Source organism: Eretmochelys imbricata, chromosome 23 (genome assembly GCF_965152235.1).
Source record: "Eretmochelys imbricata isolate rEreImb1 chromosome 23, rEreImb1.hap1, whole genome shotgun sequence".
Taxonomy (NCBI): domain Eukaryota; kingdom Metazoa; phylum Chordata; order Testudines; family Cheloniidae; genus Eretmochelys; species Eretmochelys imbricata.
In genome coordinates this window covers 2,337,606-2,354,021 of record NC_135594.1, presented here as the reverse complement: position 1 = coordinate 2,354,021, position 16,416 = coordinate 2,337,606, and the positions used below count along the sequence as shown (strand labels likewise).

General features: G+C 43.0%; 1 protein-coding gene across 1 annotated transcript in view; it reads right to left on the bottom strand.

The window, feature by feature from the left end:
* The window catches only part of ZNF541 (zinc finger protein 541), a 40,889-nt gene extending 29,440 nt beyond the window's left edge, over nt 1-11,449 (bottom strand). Inside the window, exons 1-4 of the mRNA XM_077840709.1 lie at nt 11,146-11,449; nt 9,569-9,812; nt 6,550-8,365; nt 2,938-2,996 (exon numbers count right to left, since the gene is read on the bottom strand). Of these exons, the coding sequence (XP_077696835.1) occupies nt 2,938-2,996; nt 6,550-8,365; nt 9,569-9,812; nt 11,146-11,449 (2,423 nt within the window). The remainder of the gene's footprint in view (nt 1-2,937; nt 2,997-6,549; nt 8,366-9,568; nt 9,813-11,145) is intronic.
* Nucleotides 11,450-16,416: the final 4,967 nt, after the last annotated feature.

Below are 16,416 nucleotides of genomic sequence, written 5' to 3'. Positions count from 1 at the left end.
TGCAATTGTACCTCTGTTACCAACTATGTAGAAATGCCTTTTCCAAAAAGCAACACAGAAAGTGGGTGAGGTAGTATCTTTTACTGGACCAACTTCTGTTCGTGACAGAGATGAGCTTTTGAGCTTACACAGAGCTCCACACCATTTCCTCTAAAAATGATGGCCTGCATTCAAATCCCGCAGAGCATTTTCTTAAGCCATCCATTAAACATACCATATGGAATTTCTGTAATTGAGATGTTGCCATCGGAAAACATGTGTTACATGTGGGTTGTTTTTCCTTTTATTTTTTTTTCTCCTAATGAATTTTTTGCTGATGAATGGCGACAGATTGACAGCTCTGGAGACTCAAGTCCTCTATCCACAACACAAACAAAGCAAAGGCAGTTCAAGCTTTCCAATACCCACCCACCTACCACCCTAATGTGGAGGGACCACCTTAAGGGTGAGAATGAGAGATGAGTTCAGACTCTATGGTCCATTCAGTCCTTGGCTCCTCTCCTGGGGCTAGAAATGGAAGATGGGGAGAGAGAGAAGGAGACTACCTTGATGTGTGGGTGATTTTTTTTTTATGTGGACACTTGCTCACTATGAACTGTGACTTTCAGTCATTACGGACCAGGAATGGATTCTTCAGATTCTTAATAAATGTCAATCAATTTCTTAACAATGGAAAATTATTGGCGTATCTATCACGGTTAGTGGCATTGTAGGAAAGGCAGCTGTTTGTGCAGTTTAAATGAAGAATCATATTAATCTGCGCCATGTCTACAGAAGAATTAAATCAGTGGGCCATATTCTACTCTCAAGCTACACCCGTGCAACTTCATTGAATTCAACTGAATTTCACTAGATTGAACTGTAAGGCTATGACTCAGGAACCTCCTTGTGCCAACTGGCAGAGAACCCCCAGGCTGCGTAGGGATGCATAGGAATCCCCTGCGTCTGATGGTATATGATACCAAAGAGTGATATGTGAAGTCTCTATCAACAACCACTGACTATTAGTCACTCTGTAATGTATGTTTGAGTAATATTTAGGAAGTTACGTATCTATACTGGAAATTATGTTCTTAAAGCCTTGAAGTTAAAAGCAGGTCACCAGGAGGTAACCAGCCTTGGATAGATTCAGTTTGGTCAGGGGATGCTTCTCTCTCTTTGATTGGCCAAATGTGTATTGTGCACCGAGTGTCTCACAAGGTAAGCCTATGTGCATGTGGAGCCAGATGCTAATTAAAAGATTGCAAGGTCAACAAGAGGGGGAGGCCACAGGGAAGAACAATAAGCAGGAGGGTGACCTGTTTATGAATAAAGATCAAAAGACTGTTTGGAAGTATCTGGGATTGCAAAGAGACACAGGGGATCTCTCCACTGACAAAGCAAGAGGACAACATGACTTGTCTCATGAACAGAAGATTACAGCTAAGACTGGCTATAATACACTGCAAGGATTTTGGGTGTGCTTTCCTTCTATATGACATGATAATGTCTTGTTAGTTAAGTTTAGCCGCTACAAAGCATGTTATGATTTTATTTTATATGTAGCCATTTGTTTCTATTAGTTCTACTTCCTTCTTCCTGGTCTCTGTTCTTTGTTAAATAAACTACTTCAAGGTTTTTACTATAAACATATCTAAGTGCTGTGCGTTGATCAGAGTGGCGATTCTTAGCTGTAACTGCTGCACTGGGGTGTCCTCTTCCTTGGGGAGTAGCGGATCTATGAATTCTGTGAGTGTTCAGTGGAACAGGTGCTGGATACTCCAGGGGGATGCTCAGAGTTCAGAGTTGAAGTGTGCCTATCATTAACCTGTAAAGAGAGGATGGGGCCTGCAGAAGCCTGAAGGTAGTGCTTGTGTCACCTGAGGCTTGTGGTGTCAGGGAGCTGAGCCTTGGTGGGCACAGACAAGGCTTCCTCCCGCTAAGAGCTGGTGGTAGCAAGGTGCCTCAGAGCCCTGGGCACCACAGATAGTGTCACAAAGGCTCAGACTTAAGCATGGGGCAGCACATAGCTGTATCACCCAAAGAGGAACCCCAGGAATGAACTGTGACCCAAAGTCACAACTCCTCCCCTCCTTCCCCAGGGAGGAGTAAGCTCTGACACCCCCTTTCGGGAACAGCTTACTTCCTCATTTAATAAATAATTAGCTCCACTGGCTAACATATGGGAAGATAGACCATGGCTTACTTGCGGAAGGAATATCAGGAGTGCAGTCCCTGCTCTCTACACCAGCACCCAAGCTGTGATGCAGATAGGTTTTAAGCAGCTGAACAGAGGGAGGGGGAAAGGTGTTTACTTCCCTATGCAGCCACTGAGGACCAGGCACAAACTTGCCGTAAATAAATTACTGGTCATAAAATTATCCATCCACTTTTAAACATCCAGCTTCAGTATTTGACTCTCTGTTCCTACAATAAATTTCAAAGGCTGACTACTCATTGTGGATGAAACTCAGCACAAGACCTGTACTCAACTTAAGACCCACTGAAGCCCTTCTTGCCCAGAGGTGAATCTCTTTTAATTTTATTCTAAATTTGCCTTCCATTCCTTTCATTGTGAACCCTCATTCATTATGGTAATGTGTGAAAAGAAAAGGATTGGTCAGTTTTTATTATCATATTAATAACCTTAAATAACACACTCAAATATCCCTCTGTCATACTTAAGTTAAGTTGCTATATGGCTTTCATGCTTGTGGGTTAGAAAGTAGTTTTATGAAAGCCTTGTGGCTCAAATTCAAACACCTATTAATTAGCATAATCTCAGAGCTAGCCAAAAAAAAGGGTTATGTAAAAATCCAACCCTAAGGGAGCAAATACATCATTTGGACTCTTACTGCTAACACAGACATTTGAAGCCAAACCTAAAAGTAAAAATAAAAATCTGTGTGACATTATTTTATTTGAAGCTCTGTCAAGACTACAGTGTACCCTGCTTACCATCCAGCTGACAAGTTTTCTTCCCTCACTGCATTAGTAAGGCTGTAGATATTTCCACCCTGAGTTTAAAAAAAAAAAATCAAAAACAGATGTTATGATGTCCATGATTTAAACTTACAATATAGTTATTCCATACTGAAACAAGACATGGAACTTCAGAGTTGTTTCATTTCTAAAAATAACACTTTGCAGTTATATGGTTTAGAAACTTTCTTTACATGATCCCAAAGCCCTTTACAAACATTAATGAATTTATCCTCATAACCCTTGTGTGCATATACAAATAACATGAGTTCCAAACAACAGCACTCTTATATCATAAGTTGCTTACTTCCCATTACAAGACCCTCTAAATGAGAGAGCAATCATCAGCACAGAGAAAGTAACCTCCTGCAGAAGAATGCCAGAGAGGGAGGATCCTCTCCTCCTACTTTCCAATCTCTTAGGCTCCTAATGCATGGTGCCCACATGCAGGGATTTGGGGAGGGAAGCAAGACGCCCCATATAAACTTCAAGGAGTTAAGAGAGTTCCTATAGCTTCTGAGCCCCGTGCAGGTTTCCTAGTGCCGGCATTCCTCTGGCCCAGCCAGCATCTCACTCCTCCCACAGCAATGGCAGGCCCCTTCCATTACAGAGAGCCTTCTGCAAGGTCCTAGGGGAAGGCAGGGAACAGTACAACAGAGGTGGCTCAGCACCTGCCCCCACAGTATGGAGTAGAGGGGATTCCTTGCACAAAGGTTCACCTCAGTGCATAGATGACAGGCGACCTTCTGGCCGGCAGAAACAGCAGCAGTTTGTGCAGAGCCTGGACAAAAGCATGCATATGAACTCTCCATCAGAGTAGTGCATGAGGGTGAGATGTCAGCAGACTGAATGGGGCAGGAAGTGCAACTAATAATCAACACAACAAAAATGATTCTCCACAAAACCTTGGAGACTCAAAACTCCTATTTATCCACAGAACACATACAGCATGGGCAGCACTATTGCGAGCAGCTTCCCTACACAATTGCATCAATGTGCCTCATCTGTGACCTGAAAGGACTATCTCTAAGGGTGAGAAGTTCATTATGTATAACTATTTAGCCCCTTATCTCTCTGCTGATGCAAGCAGTTAGGCACTAATTACTCCCAATTGAGAAAGTGATCTGTGCTATATGGACATCTGTCCATTATTGTACTGACTCATTTCACACAGCTCCCTGAACAGTCTGATGCTAGCAATATTTTATTACTGACCAGAGCCCAAGTTGAACCAAGAACCTAGGTGAAAGACTTTACAAAGCATCCTGTGAGACTTCATCTTGTTAAATCATTTTTAAACCTCTGACACTGGATTAATTAGTTTTTAATGCACTTTGAAATATGTAAAGTGCCATGTAAATACTAAAGATTATTTTTGGTGAGTCCAAAGTTGTCAACACTAATAAAAAGATTTTAAAACAGGGGTGGGCAAACTTTTTGGCCTGAGGGCCACATTAGGTTTCCGAAATTGTATGGAGGGCCGACTAGAGGAGGCTGTGCCCCCCCCAAACAGCCAGGCGTGGCCCGGCCCCCGCCCCCATCCGACCCCCCCTGTTTCTCATCCCCTGACGGCCCCCCCCCCAGGACTCCTGCCCCATCCAACCCCCTGTTTCCTGTCCCTTGATGGCCCCCCCGGGACCCCAGCCTGCCCCCTGCCATCCCATCCAACCCCTCCTCTCATTCCTGACTGCCCCCCTGGAACTCCTGCCCCATCCAATCACCCTTTCTCCCTGACTGCCCCGGGAAGCCCTGCCTCTGACTGCCCCCTGCCACCCCATCCAACCCCCCCTCTCCTTCCTGACTGCCTCCCCGGGACCCCTGACCCCATTCAACCCTCCTGTTCCCCGCCCTCTGACCGCCTCAACCCCATCCACATCCCCGCCAACTGACCACCACCCCGAACTCCCCTGCCCTCTAGCCAACCCCCCTGATCCCTTTCCACACTGCCTGGAGCACCAGTGGCTGGCAGTGCTACAGCCGTGCCGCTCAGAGCACCAGGACAGGTTGCCGTGCCGCCCGGCTGGAGCCAGCCACGCCACCGTGCAGCACAGAGCACCAGGTCAGGCAGCAGCTCTGCAGCTGCACTGCCCAGCAAGAGCTCGCAGCCCCGCCGCCTAGAGCATTGAACTGGTGGTGCAGTGAGCTGAGGCTGCAGGGGAGGAGGAACAGCAGGGAAGGGGCCGGGGGCTAGCCTCCTGGTCCAGGAGCTCAGGGGCCGGGCAAGAAGGTCCCGCGGGCCGGATGTGTCCCATGGGCCGTACTTTGCCTACCTCCAATTTAAAAAAACACAGGGAAATAATTAAATCCAATAGCTAAGGCTCAGTACCTAGAGCTAGGAACCCTAGGTTCTATTCCAGACTGCAAATTAACTTAATACATCACATAACATCTCTGTGTCCCAGTTTTCTAAACTATAAAACAGAGGTAATCTTAACCCCCTTCATGAACAATTATAAAGTATTTTCAGATCTCAGGTTAAAAGCACAGCTAACTGCCCCATATTTTTATTCATAATAAAAGAAAAAACATAATTGATGTGCTGTTTAAAAGAATGTTGGACCCACTTTACCACACCTTTCAAGATGAAGTTTAATACAGCAACACTGACAAATAAAGTATAAGAAATAAGGATCCTGTCACACTACCAAGTGTGAAGGATGTCAGACTAAGCTTTACTGTTTTTGATTTATGAAAAGCAAAGAAATATTTCAGTGCAACCCATGGGAGCACTGAAAGATATCTTCACTGATTAGTGACTAAGCCTCATACATAATTCACTAGAAGAACTGAATGAATTATGAGCATTTCTCCCACATGTTAAAATAATGTAGTAATATGATCCTGACAAAGACATCTAGATCAACAGTAACTGTGAAACTATTTATTTATCCTGTGGAATACTAAATATTTTCAGAGCTGGGGATTTTTTTTTTTTTTTTAGTCTGAAAAGAAGTTTTATTCTGCAACTACATTAACACTTGCTTTTGGATGAGCTGATTAGAGTCCCATCTCAATCCAGAAGCAGATTTCAACTTGATTCCTCTTGGCAACAAGTTATTAGCATAGTCTACTAGCACAGCCCTGTTAAAATGTGTGAGTATTTCCATTATAAACTGCAATCTTCTATATAAATTTGGTACAGAAGGTCTTAGTTTTAAAATAATTTCCCCTATATATTTACACCCTAATTTTCAAAAAGACTAGCTTACATGGTGGTTTGGTTTTGTTTTGTACCACAAGGGTTACAATAGTGGTTTCACTTCTCAGCTAAAAAATGGAGCCTTGTGTCACTGCTCCAATAATGTGTCACAACTTCTCAAAGGTTGGTAAATATCATTATCCTCATTTTAAAGATGGAGAATCTGAGACACAGAGGGCCAAATTTACAAAGTTATTTACATACTTAAAGATGCAAAAGCACCCAAATGAGTTAGACACATACCTCCCAGTGACTTTCAATAGGAAAAGCCAGGATTTCTGACTCCTAATTCCCTGCTCTAACCATGAAGATGCCATCTCTGTTTTCTATTTATTTATTTAAAAGTTTTTATTTTATTCGCTAAAAAATAAAAGAAGATTTGAACATACCTGAATCCTATTAAAAATTGTTAGTTTGTGTTTCTTTTCAGTCACATGACTTGGTGAAGTACCAGGTAACGAAAAGGAAGCCATGGCCACTTGACTTGGAGAAGCTGTGCAAGACAGGTCAAACTTTAGCTTCTCTTTTCGGACACTGGACAAGCGACGAGGCCTACCACTGCTGGACTGTAGTTTTCCACTTGTTCCTTTGCAATATCCTTCATTCTTCTCTTTGTTGCTATATACAGAAGTGTTATTTTCTCGTTGACGTGATTTCCCATAAGTAGAGTTTCCCAGGGCCTTATCACATACTGCAGTCTGGGGTTGGCTTGGGTTGTCAGTATCTTTGAATCCCACACACCCTTTCAAGGGTCTAGTCTGCTTGGCAGAGTAAACAGAGTCTGAATTTATGAAAGGGTCAGACAGGGACCGAGAAGACTGCAAAGTAACTGCAGCTTGCTGCCTTCCTATTTGGCCTTGTTCCTCACTAACAGATAACACATCCTTCTGATACTGGGTCAAAGTCTTTTGCATATACATGGGAGACCCTCCACGTTGTGTGTGCTCTAGAAGAGAGTGAATCACGTCAGCCTGCTGCTGCTGTTGCAATACATTTTGGAGTGGTTTTTCTACAGCCTGTTTCACCTCAGAAGTTGCTTTCTGTGATGGAGCCACCACCTGGCTGTGGGACAAAATGTGTTGAGATTTGGTGAACATTTGGAGCAGGTGCTGCTGCACTTGCAAATGCTCCTGGTTCACGGAGGATTCCATGAAAAGCTGCCTGAAGTGTGGGTTAGCATCATTCTGTAACACATTATGCTTCTGAATGTTCTGCCAGTGACAAGAATCAATGTCACATTCTTGTCTTTTTGTTGGCCTAAAGGCTTCCTCAAAACTGCTGAGCTTTGTTTCACCTGAGATTTCCCCTTGGGTCTTCAAAAGTGCGAATGACACAGCATCTGGACACTCATACATCTGTGCAAACGAGTCGAATGCGTGAGAAGGTCCAGGAAACCCACCTGAAATATTCTGAGCTGCAACAGATGGATTGTGATTAATATAAACACTATTCCCTTTGCTTTTAGTACAAACTGGCATGTTTCTGATCCACTGAAAATTACTGCTTGACTGATGGGAGGAGTTTGCAGAAATCTTCTGACCTCTGAATAATGGAAAACAAGGTAAAGTGCTGTTTGGCCAATAATCCAGCCCTGTAGTCTCTAAAGGAAACTGTGATTCTGAAAGCAGGGATGTATCAGTCAAACTGGTAACTATGTTTTCTCCTGGCATGATCACAGATAAATTACCAGGATTTATTATGGCATACACATTAGAAGAGGTGGCATTCTTTTGGCAAGAATAATGCTCCTTCACCACGTTGTCACTTGTAGCTTCAAATAGTGCAGTCGTGCTAGATGGGATGCAAGAAACCTTATCAGCTGCAGAGGAGCAAGACTGCAGTGAACCCTTCAAGTCCCCTGCAGACGATGCTGGAGTTGTTGGAAGCTTCTGATTTACAATGCTGCTAACAATACATTTCAGTAGGTCTCTGTTGGGCAGGACAGGATTTGGAGATTTGGATTCAGAGTGAACAGCCAGCCTCTCCATTCTCAAGCTACCTTTTCCTCTTTGGACAAATGCATCATGAGAAGGTGATGAGACCTTACAGGCATCTTCATCACAGGTGGCCTCCTTCAAGATAGACAAGCCGTGTTGCATTTCATAATGTCGAAGCAACGACCGATGGTCACAGTAACTCTTATTGCAACCCTGTTCTATACACATAAATGGTTTTGTTTTCTGATGTGTTAGCATGTGTCCACTCCTGAGGTAAAAAGACAAAAGACAGAAGAGAAGACTCATATTAAAATGACTAGCATAAATTAAATCATTTCTTTCCTGAACTATTTCAGTTCTCACTTCTATGGTTTTATTAAATCCTGAAGGTCAAATTCTGCACTGACATATCCAGTGCAACTCCTACAGAACTCAAAGGGGTTGGACAGAGTGTAAAACAAGGCACAATTAGGGCTCTCTAAAGCAGGAGGGGTCCACACAGCTGCAGCCCGACTGCTTTTTTTTTTCACTCTAGGAAGAAGGATTACATCACTCCCACCCTCCATCACCTGCACGGGCTGCCTATCGCTGAATCCAATTCAAAACTGACCTTCTCAAAACTCTCAGGAAAGACGTTTTTTAACTGCCAGCACTGAGAAATTCAAAATTTCAAAGCAAATTTGATACAGAAACCAGTGACAAACAATGAATATGGAACACCACAATGCCCTTTCTACAGAGACACTTTTAGGGCAGAACAACATTTTAAAGGACACATATTAATTCAAAATATAGTAATACGGACTGAAACCTCCAGCCTGGGACTGGCATTTGCACGGGTCCGATGTCTTGGACTTGATACAATTAGTCTGAACCAGCACTGCTACATCAAGAAACCAGAATAGACCACTGAAGGTCCAATACTTCAAGAACCACTAGAGATAGAACAAATGCCATACAGCATTTGAAACACTGAATCCCAGTTATTAATGGTGTGAAAATTTAATCTTTAACTGCAGTTCACAACATATTGGCTGCTGAAACCACACAAGAATTGGCTGTCCAGTACAAGTACTTCCAACACCAGTAAGCTTTTCCCTGGACCACTGAGCAGAAAGAAAAATAAAAGGCTCTTAGTTGCTATTGCACAATACAAGCTTACCAAGTCTTCTGTAGCTGAACTATGTCTTATATAGCTAGTTGAGGCCCTTCCTGCACCAATATGCTCTGGAAATGCTAGAACTAACTTGCTTCTGCTATTGATATAGCTTTGCAATGTAATTTGATGGGGTTTGCTGGCCTGACAAATGCCCACACCAAAGTACCAAAGTAGGGTAACTGTGCATCTAAACCAAACTGAAACAGGAAAATGAAGTACTACTGAAGTGGATACTATCCACTCTGTTTCAAACATACAAACAAACAAACTGAACATAGTTTTATGCCTTTATATTAGTAAACGCCTACATACAGGTGGTCCTGCCGTTTAAAAGCCTTGCTGCAGATTTTACAGATGTATTTCCGTTCCTGGCTGTGAGTCAGGTTATGTTTGCTAAGAGAGCTGGCACTGCTGAACGCCTTCCCACAGAGACTGCAATCCAGAACAGGATTTTGAGGAGAGCTGTGCTGATGCTTCCCTTTCCTGGCACTACCAGAATTGGACTTTCCTTCTTGTTCAACTTCTTTAGGTGCTGCTGGGACAGGAAGCCCCAATTCTAAATAAAGGGTGAAAGTTATACTCATTAGGTAACACACAGTATCTTAGTAAATTACCCCAATAATGTAAGGTTTCATAGATTTCTCTTTTTAATTCCCCTAAATTTTCTGTTGGGAGCCTAGTTACAGGGCAGGATAACTAGTACAAGCATGATGCACCACAGGTTTGTGTCTAACAATGTAGCCTGTGATCTGCAACACCACTGCTTTTCCAGGCCTATGTCCTCACCCAGCTCTGACAATGCACCTCAGTTGTGGCTTGCTATTTCAGTCCTGAATCTCTTGAGCAGTGTCAACTGACCTGAATTCTGCCACACTGTTTCCGCTTTTTTGGACAAAAATGGACACAGGAGACTCCTCCGAATTATTTTGCACTTGTGACCTTATCAATATTTAAACCACGGTCACCAGAGATGACTGACTAGTTAATAAATTCATTGAGCCACTAAGCTTACATTGTTTTCATAAATCTAAGATTAATTACCTATGAACCAGAATGAAAAAGGAGAGAGGTAGATATACTACAAATTTTATCAGTTGGCCTAATCAGTTAAATAAAAGCAGCAAATTTTATAAAAAAAATTCTATCATTCTCTTATTTGAGCACTCCTGCTTGTGTCTTTTTGTTTTTTCTGTCTTCAAATTTCCTTGAACTTTTGCATGATCACTGATCTGCATTAGCAGTGATGCTACCCTGCTCTTTCAAGGAGAGTATTTTACTCAGGACATTCTCCTTTTAACTTCTAATTGCAAATTTTGGAGAAAGCCCATTCTTCTAAATCCATTTCCCAGAGAACTTGAAATGCAAAAATTAAACAGAATGTCTCTTCTGTGCTTCAAGGAAAGCTAGTAATGTAAACGTTAGCAGCATATTTAGCAAATCTGTTATCTTAATGTTTTTAAATTTTCCATTTGCAGTTTTGAGATCAAGTTGCAAAGACTTTGAAGAGAGAGTGTATTCCTAGTCATGGTACAATTTTAAGGAAACAGAGTCGTAGGGGAAATATTCCTATCCTATTTAATATTACAGTAATTATAAGTAACTATTTTCTATAGAGCTATAAATACACATGACAATTTACAAGACAAATAAAGATGCAAAATTTTCAAAAGCACCTAAGTGACTTAGAAGTCTTAAGTCTCATTTTCAAAAGGCACTTGAAATTGGGATTTAGGCTTCTCGTCATTTAGGGGCTTTTGAAAATTTTACCCAATGTCCCTGCCCCAAAGAGATTATCACTAGGTCTACTTTAGCTTCTAAATTAACTACTAAAGAATTCTGGCTACACTGAACTGTAAAATTATAACCAAAGGAGATTCCAATGTACTCACCACACAAAGAAGGCTGTGAGCCAAAGTCAGACTCATCAAGGAGTTTAACAAAATCACAGTCCTTCACAGAATACAAAGACAGTGCATCTAAATTGTCCTCCAAAGTGTCATTAGCCATATCTGCAGCTGAAAGGCTAGGATCCATATCTAGGCTGCTTAGGCCAGTATACATTATGTCTCTTGTATCTGGACACAGCTTAAGGTTGAGAGTGTCACTACAGTTCAGCCCTTGACTCTCTGAAAATCCAGGAATATGCATCTCTGATTGGATGAAGTTTTCATCACTGAGGTGGTACTGGTCCATGTTTACCCACCTTTAATGTTTGGTCAGGGAATATGCTTTGGTTTCTGATAAACTAGGACAAGACTCAGAGCTTGAAAACTGCATTAGTGTATAGCAAGATTCCTAAACAAAAGGTAACAGGAAAAAGTTAGATAACAGAGATGAACAGATAATACATTTTAAAATGAAAGCAATACCAGTATTGATAAATTAGCCCATATATATATAAACCAATCCTTATTATATAGTATTCTAGATAAATACTTCTGGTTTGTATTTTAGATGGAAATATGTGTTCAAATTAAAAGTGCCTTCAAACAACTGGAACTTTGTATGTGTGGTTAAATCCATTTTGCTCTTTAAGCTACACTGATCATCAGGAACAGATTTGGCAGAATTCATATTTTTTAAATATAAATTTGAGGGATAATATTGATGTTTATATTTAAGCATTTTTAATTTTTTATCAATTTAAATTTTCACAGTTGCACAAAATTATGGGTTTTAAGCATTGTTTTCTATTTTTATCTATTTAATTTTTCATAGTTGCAGGAAAATATGGGGGGGGTTAAGACAATAACTATTTAATGACAGGTTTCAGAGTAGCAGCCGTGTTAGTCTGTATTCGCAAAAAGAAAAGGAGTACTTGTGGCACCTTAGAGACTAAGCTACAGCTGTAGCTCACGAAAGCTTAATCTCAAATAAATTGGTTAGTCTCTAAGGTGCCACAAGTACTCCTTTTCTATTTAATGACAGTATATGTTGTGATTCAAAAAGTTAGTTTTACACCAGTTAAAACACAAACTGTCAACATCACATATCAAAACGTACAAAATAAATATCCTTAAATCAAACTCTAATATGCTCTCAAGCAGCAATTTTCTCACTTTTTCTATGCATAAATTACAATTATTATCAATGGCAATATTTTTCATACATTTGTGTATGTATGGTGAAATTGACATTTACCAATAAAAATCTAATTTTTCCAAGCCTAGTCATGAACAAGTGAAGTAATTTAAGCCTGGTTTGCCTTAAACTTGATTGATGAGAAATTTGATCTTGATGATATTATTTTAGGAAATGCAACCTGCAGAGAAGATATTCAAACCAAGTCTACACACTGTATATGAAAAAAATTCATGCACAATTGCACACAGCTAAATGCCAATAAGTGTATGTACCGGAACTAGTCCATAATTAAAATATGCCTGAATTATCTATGAAACCTGAAGTTCCTTACCAGCATCCAGTGCTGCTGCAAACATGAAAAATGTTACCATTTATTCACTACATCATTCCTAAAAAATCACTGAATCTCATGTATTTCAATGGGGTCAAAAGATGGTGGGACAAAGACCCTGTTTATAAGTTTGTAACTTATGGTGCTATATGCCTAGAAAAAAGTAGGTCCAGGTTACAGAACCTGCAGAGAGGTGAATTTCATCCAGTCTGCAACATATCTCTCTCGAACAGGACATACAGATCTCAGAGGCACAGTTTTCACAACCACCACAAAAAGAATAGTTTATTGCTGCATATCTGAGAATAAAGAACTTCCTCATACTACTCTGACCAAGGGCAATATTATTTTCAAATAATAGGTTCAAATTTTACAGGAGATGGAATAGTAAAAATGACACCTAATTTTTTTGTTATAAATTCTTTTTAGCTGTACATACAGCAATGTATATGTTGGGTATCCTTCCTTTGTTCCCCACTCTCACACCTTGAATAACAGGAAAATATTTAAATGCTCCCCAACCCAATTTTTAAGAAATATTTTCCTTTTAAAGTCAAATGCATTAAATTTCTTTTTCTTAAAAATGAGTTCTTCACCCTCTATATAGAAGCTTTCAATTGCTTTTCTTTCTTTGTTTTAAGAGACAAAGAAGGCTGGAAAACTGATTTTAATTTTTTTGTAATAATTTAATAAAGCTACTAAAATTACATCTAACGCTTCCATAATGGGTCTGCTGCTCAAGCAAAGCTCTCATTTAAATCACTGGGAATTTTTGCCCAAGTAACAATGGCAAGAACAGGGCCAAAGAGTTAAGAAAAAAAATTATTTTGTTAAAACAGGGGCACTCAAATTTGCAGAACAGGGGGTAAAATTAACTTCTATTTCTATCTGTAGAGTGCCCATCATCATAGCATTTAATGCCCAGTCCTGCAAAATTTATGCTTAACTTTATGCAAATTGGTCCCATTGATTTCAGTGAGACTACTCACATGCATAAAGTTAAGCATATGCATAAGCCTGTACACGATCAGGCGCTAAATTTGCCAGGAGCAAAAGCACGACGGCTAATTTACAGATAAAGGGCCCAGACATGACCACACTTATATCGGCAAAGCTACTCGTGTGAATCTGGGCTCAATCACATCAGTTTTTTAAACTACCAATAAACACACATAGCTCTAATAATCTGCTGACACTCTAATCTATTTTGTTAGATTAAAAGCCAGTTGCCTCCATTAACCAGCAATCAAAACCTGAAGCTGATTGATTTTGTCTTCACACAGCTACAGATAGAAGGCAGCTGTGGACTGCAATTTAGAACTCTTCGGTCCACAGGTCGCATTTTTAGGATTGTGAGCTGCTGGGTCAAAAGAATTGAGAGAATTTCAGTTACACACAGTATTTTTTAAATTCATCCTTTAAAAAAAAATTAGGGTGATAAGGAAACAAAATACTCTTAAAATCCACAACATCATTTATAATGGGTAGCGGGAGAATAAATACTTTTTAACGTTGTCTCTGAGGGTTGAAGACTAATAAATACATTATAATTGCAGAGCTGTTTGGAATTTTTGTTGTGGGGGTCTGAACTGCATATCCGTAAGAAGGCAGAGCACATTATAACCAGGGGGTTGTAACTAGGCAATTGAAGCAGCATGATAATGGGAGAACAGGGTATTAGGGACAGAGAAACATGACAGAAAAGCTGAAGTCACTATGTTTATGCTGTCAAGAAAGAAGATCCTGAGTTTATCCTAGGGCATGTCCTCCTCATTCTCACACGAAGAATAAGAGAGATGGTGGAAGCTGCCCTTGTCTGAACTGAGGTGAGGAAAGCTAAGTATTAACTAGCCATTGAACTGAACTAGTTGAATAAACCCAACTGAAGAAAATATTCTCTCTGCACCTGAAAAGGCTACTGCTGTCAAAAGCTGGCTCAGCATGTCAGCAAATTCTGGTTCTAGGTGCTTAGTCAGCAATTTCCACCAGTTCGGTGGTTTGACTTTAAACTTCAACAGCAAACATGCACTGCTTGAAATTTTTTGTATGTAGTTTAAATTATTTTAATAGATTATAGTAAATTTATGCCTTAATATAGGCTGACAATTTCAAATTTAATTTTCAACAGGTTTATTTTAAAAAGAAAAATGCATTTAATTTAAATAAAAAAATCTGAATTCAATTTCAAAAGAATCAAAAAATTTTAAATCCATTTTTATCCACTCCGACCCCTGGGCCTATGCCAATAGAGGGTAGAACTCTGGCACTGCTGGGGATGAAGTGGGCGGTGATCTACCTCCTGGCAGGGATGGGGGGTTGCTTTCTACCTCTGGGCCAAGGTGGGGGGGTGGGGAATGCTCCTGCCCCTGATGAGGATGGGGAAGACTGCTGTCCATGGTAGAGAAGGGGGGAAGTTCCTGCTTGGGTAGGGATGGGGGCTGCTCCTGCCCTGGTGATGACTGGTACTACTCCTGGGGAGACTGCTCCTGGCCCTGGTGGGGATAAGGCTGCTGCTCCAATTGGGGAGGGGGGGCACGGCTCCTAGCTCTGATGGGGATGCTGCTCCTGCCCCTCATGGGCTGGGTGCCTGACCATGATAGAGGGGTATCCCTACACCTGGAGGAGATGGATGGGGAGCTCCCTGCTCATGATAGGGGGAGGGTCCTTGCTCCTAGAGAGAATGGGCAGGGCATCCCTGGACCCTAACCGCAATGGGGGTGACGGTCCCAGTATGTGGTGGGGGTGAGGGGGCAGGGTGGTCCCTGCCCTGGATGGGAGGGTCACTGCCTCTGGTGGGGATGGCCAGGGGGGCCCCTGTCCATGATGGGCGCCCAGCCCCTGGGGGGTCTCTGTCCATAATGGGGATCCTTGCTCCTGGTGGGGTGGGCGGGGGGTCTCTGCTCCTAGGGGGATGGGAGTGGGTCCCTGCCCCTGGGGGATAGGTGGGAGATCCCTTCCCCTGTCCATGATGGGGGGGTCCCTGCTCCCGGCGGGTTCGGCTGGGGCTCCCTTCCCCTGGGGGGATGGGCGGGAGGTCCCTGTCCATGTCGTTGATGGGGGGGTCCCCGCCCCTGGGGGGATGGGCAGGGGCTCCCTCCCTGTCGTTGATAGGGGGTCCCCGCCCCTGGGCGGATGGGGGGGTCCGCGCCCCTGCGGGGATGGGCTAGGGTCCCTGTCGTCGATGGGGGGGTCCCCGCCCCTGGGGGGGATGGGCTGGGGTCCCTGTCGTTGAGGGGGGGTCCCCGCCCCTGGGCGGATGGGGGGGTCCCTGTCCCGGGGTCCAGCCGTGTCTCCGAGTCAGGCCCCGCCGCCTGAGGGGGCCGGGGGCACCGCCCCACAGGAGGCAGCAACTTTACCCGTCGCCTCGCGCCCCTTCCCGCCGGCCCCGGCTCCGGCCCCGGCACGAGGCGCCCCCGCCCCGCCCCGCCCCCGCCGGCGGAGCCTCGCGCCGACAGGGGAGGGGCCGTCAGGAGGAGCGGCTCCGCCTCGGTCACGTGGCGCTGGGACAGCCTGGGCGGGAAAAGGGGCGGAAGGGCGGCGCCATTTTGTGGGAGGGAGAAAGGAGGGGAGGTGTGAGGGGACAGGGAGGGGGTATACCTGGAGCGGGAGGGTTGGGAGGAGGGGGAAGAGCGGAGTGCGGGGATAGGGAAGTGTATATGAGACTAGGGAAGGGAGGGGAGGGAGGATAGGAAGGGGTATATGGGGGAGAGGTTGGGGAGAGACATATGGGGAAAGGGTGGGGAAA